We start from the raw sequence: 1,263 nt of genomic DNA on the forward strand, positions 1-1,263 counted from the left end.
ATATTGAAGTTTAAAATATAAGATTGTTAAACAGAAATTCACATGTTTATATAAATACTGTTGTTTGTTGTTGTTGTTTGCCGTAGAGTCGGTTCCAACCCATAGCGACCCTGGATAGGATTTTCGAGGAGAAGCTGGTGAGCTTGAACTGCTGATCTTGCAGTTCAAACAGCTTTGCAGTCTGGTGCATTAACCCACAGCGCCACACCAGTGCCATCAATTCTGACTCATAGTGTCCCTGTGTAGGGTTTCTCAGGTGCGGCTTGTGGATTTGAACCTCTGGCCTTGCAGTTCAAAGTGACTTTGCAGTTCAGTGCTGATCCTACATGGCCGCACCAGGACTCAAATTTTTATTGTTAAGTGCTGTCAGTCCTTTCAGACTCATTGTAACCCTGTATAGGGTTTCCAAAAACTATCTGGTAGGTTTGAACGTCTGGCTGATCATGGAGTTCAAATAGTCCAGTGCTGATTCTACAGTGCCATACAGGAGTCCAAAATTAAAGTATGAGGGACCTTCACAAAGTTTGTGGGAAATAGAATCAAAAGATAACGGAAGTCCACTCATACTTTAATTTTGGACTCCTGGTAGAATCAGCACTGGACTGTGAACTACAAGATCAGACGTTCAAACCTACCAGATACTCCTTGGAAACCCTATACAGGGTCACTATGAGGTGGAACTGACTGGATGGCACTTAACAACAATAACATACAACAGCAACATACTTTAATTAGGAGAACATTCATTCATGCATGTTAATTTATTCTGAATGCTCTTGAAATCCCCTCATGGCTCTGGAATTTAGATTATCTCTTACCTTATACAAGAGCCCTGAATCATTTTCCCAATGACATGTCTGGTAGAAGACACAGCTCCTTCTCTCATCAGTGCAGTGTAGAGAAGTTTCCAAGGAAGCCAAGTCTCAACAGCTTCTGTAATTGAAGATACCTTCATACCAGACCCTGGATCAAGGCACAAAATGGGTAAATTCAGAAGACAGAAATCTCCTTCCCTTTGTCTAAACCACAAGAAACAGAGATGAGACTACTGAGTTCTGTTGTCATCCCTATTAGGCAACTACTTGATAAGACAGGCAATACACAAGGATAGCCTCAAGGACCAATCCCTTAATGAGAAGATTTTGGGGGTGGAGACTTGGGATGATTGTTTCCCTAGCAGGAATTACAGTGTCCACAGCTGCAGGGGTGGTCAATTCTTGATTTAAAACATTGGAGACCAAGATGAGAAGTCTTTCCCTCACT

At 42.0% G+C, this 1,263-nt stretch overlaps 1 protein-coding gene across 1 annotated transcript in view; it reads right to left on the reverse strand.

Moving 5' to 3' along the window:
• LOC102839441 (cryptic protein-like) overlaps window positions 1–841 on the reverse strand; it is a 14,712-nt gene extending 13,871 nt beyond the window's left edge. The window contains exon 1 of the mRNA XM_006876928.1: window positions 819–841. Within this exon, the coding sequence (XP_006876990.1) occupies window positions 819–841 (23 nt within the window). The remainder of the gene's footprint in view (window positions 1–818) is intronic.
• Window positions 842–1,263: the final 422 nt, after the last annotated feature.

Source organism: Chrysochloris asiatica, unplaced genomic scaffold, assembly GCF_000296735.1.
Source record: "Chrysochloris asiatica unplaced genomic scaffold, ChrAsi1.0 scaffold00429, whole genome shotgun sequence".
In the NCBI taxonomy this organism is placed as follows: domain Eukaryota; kingdom Metazoa; phylum Chordata; class Mammalia; order Afrosoricida; family Chrysochloridae; genus Chrysochloris; species Chrysochloris asiatica.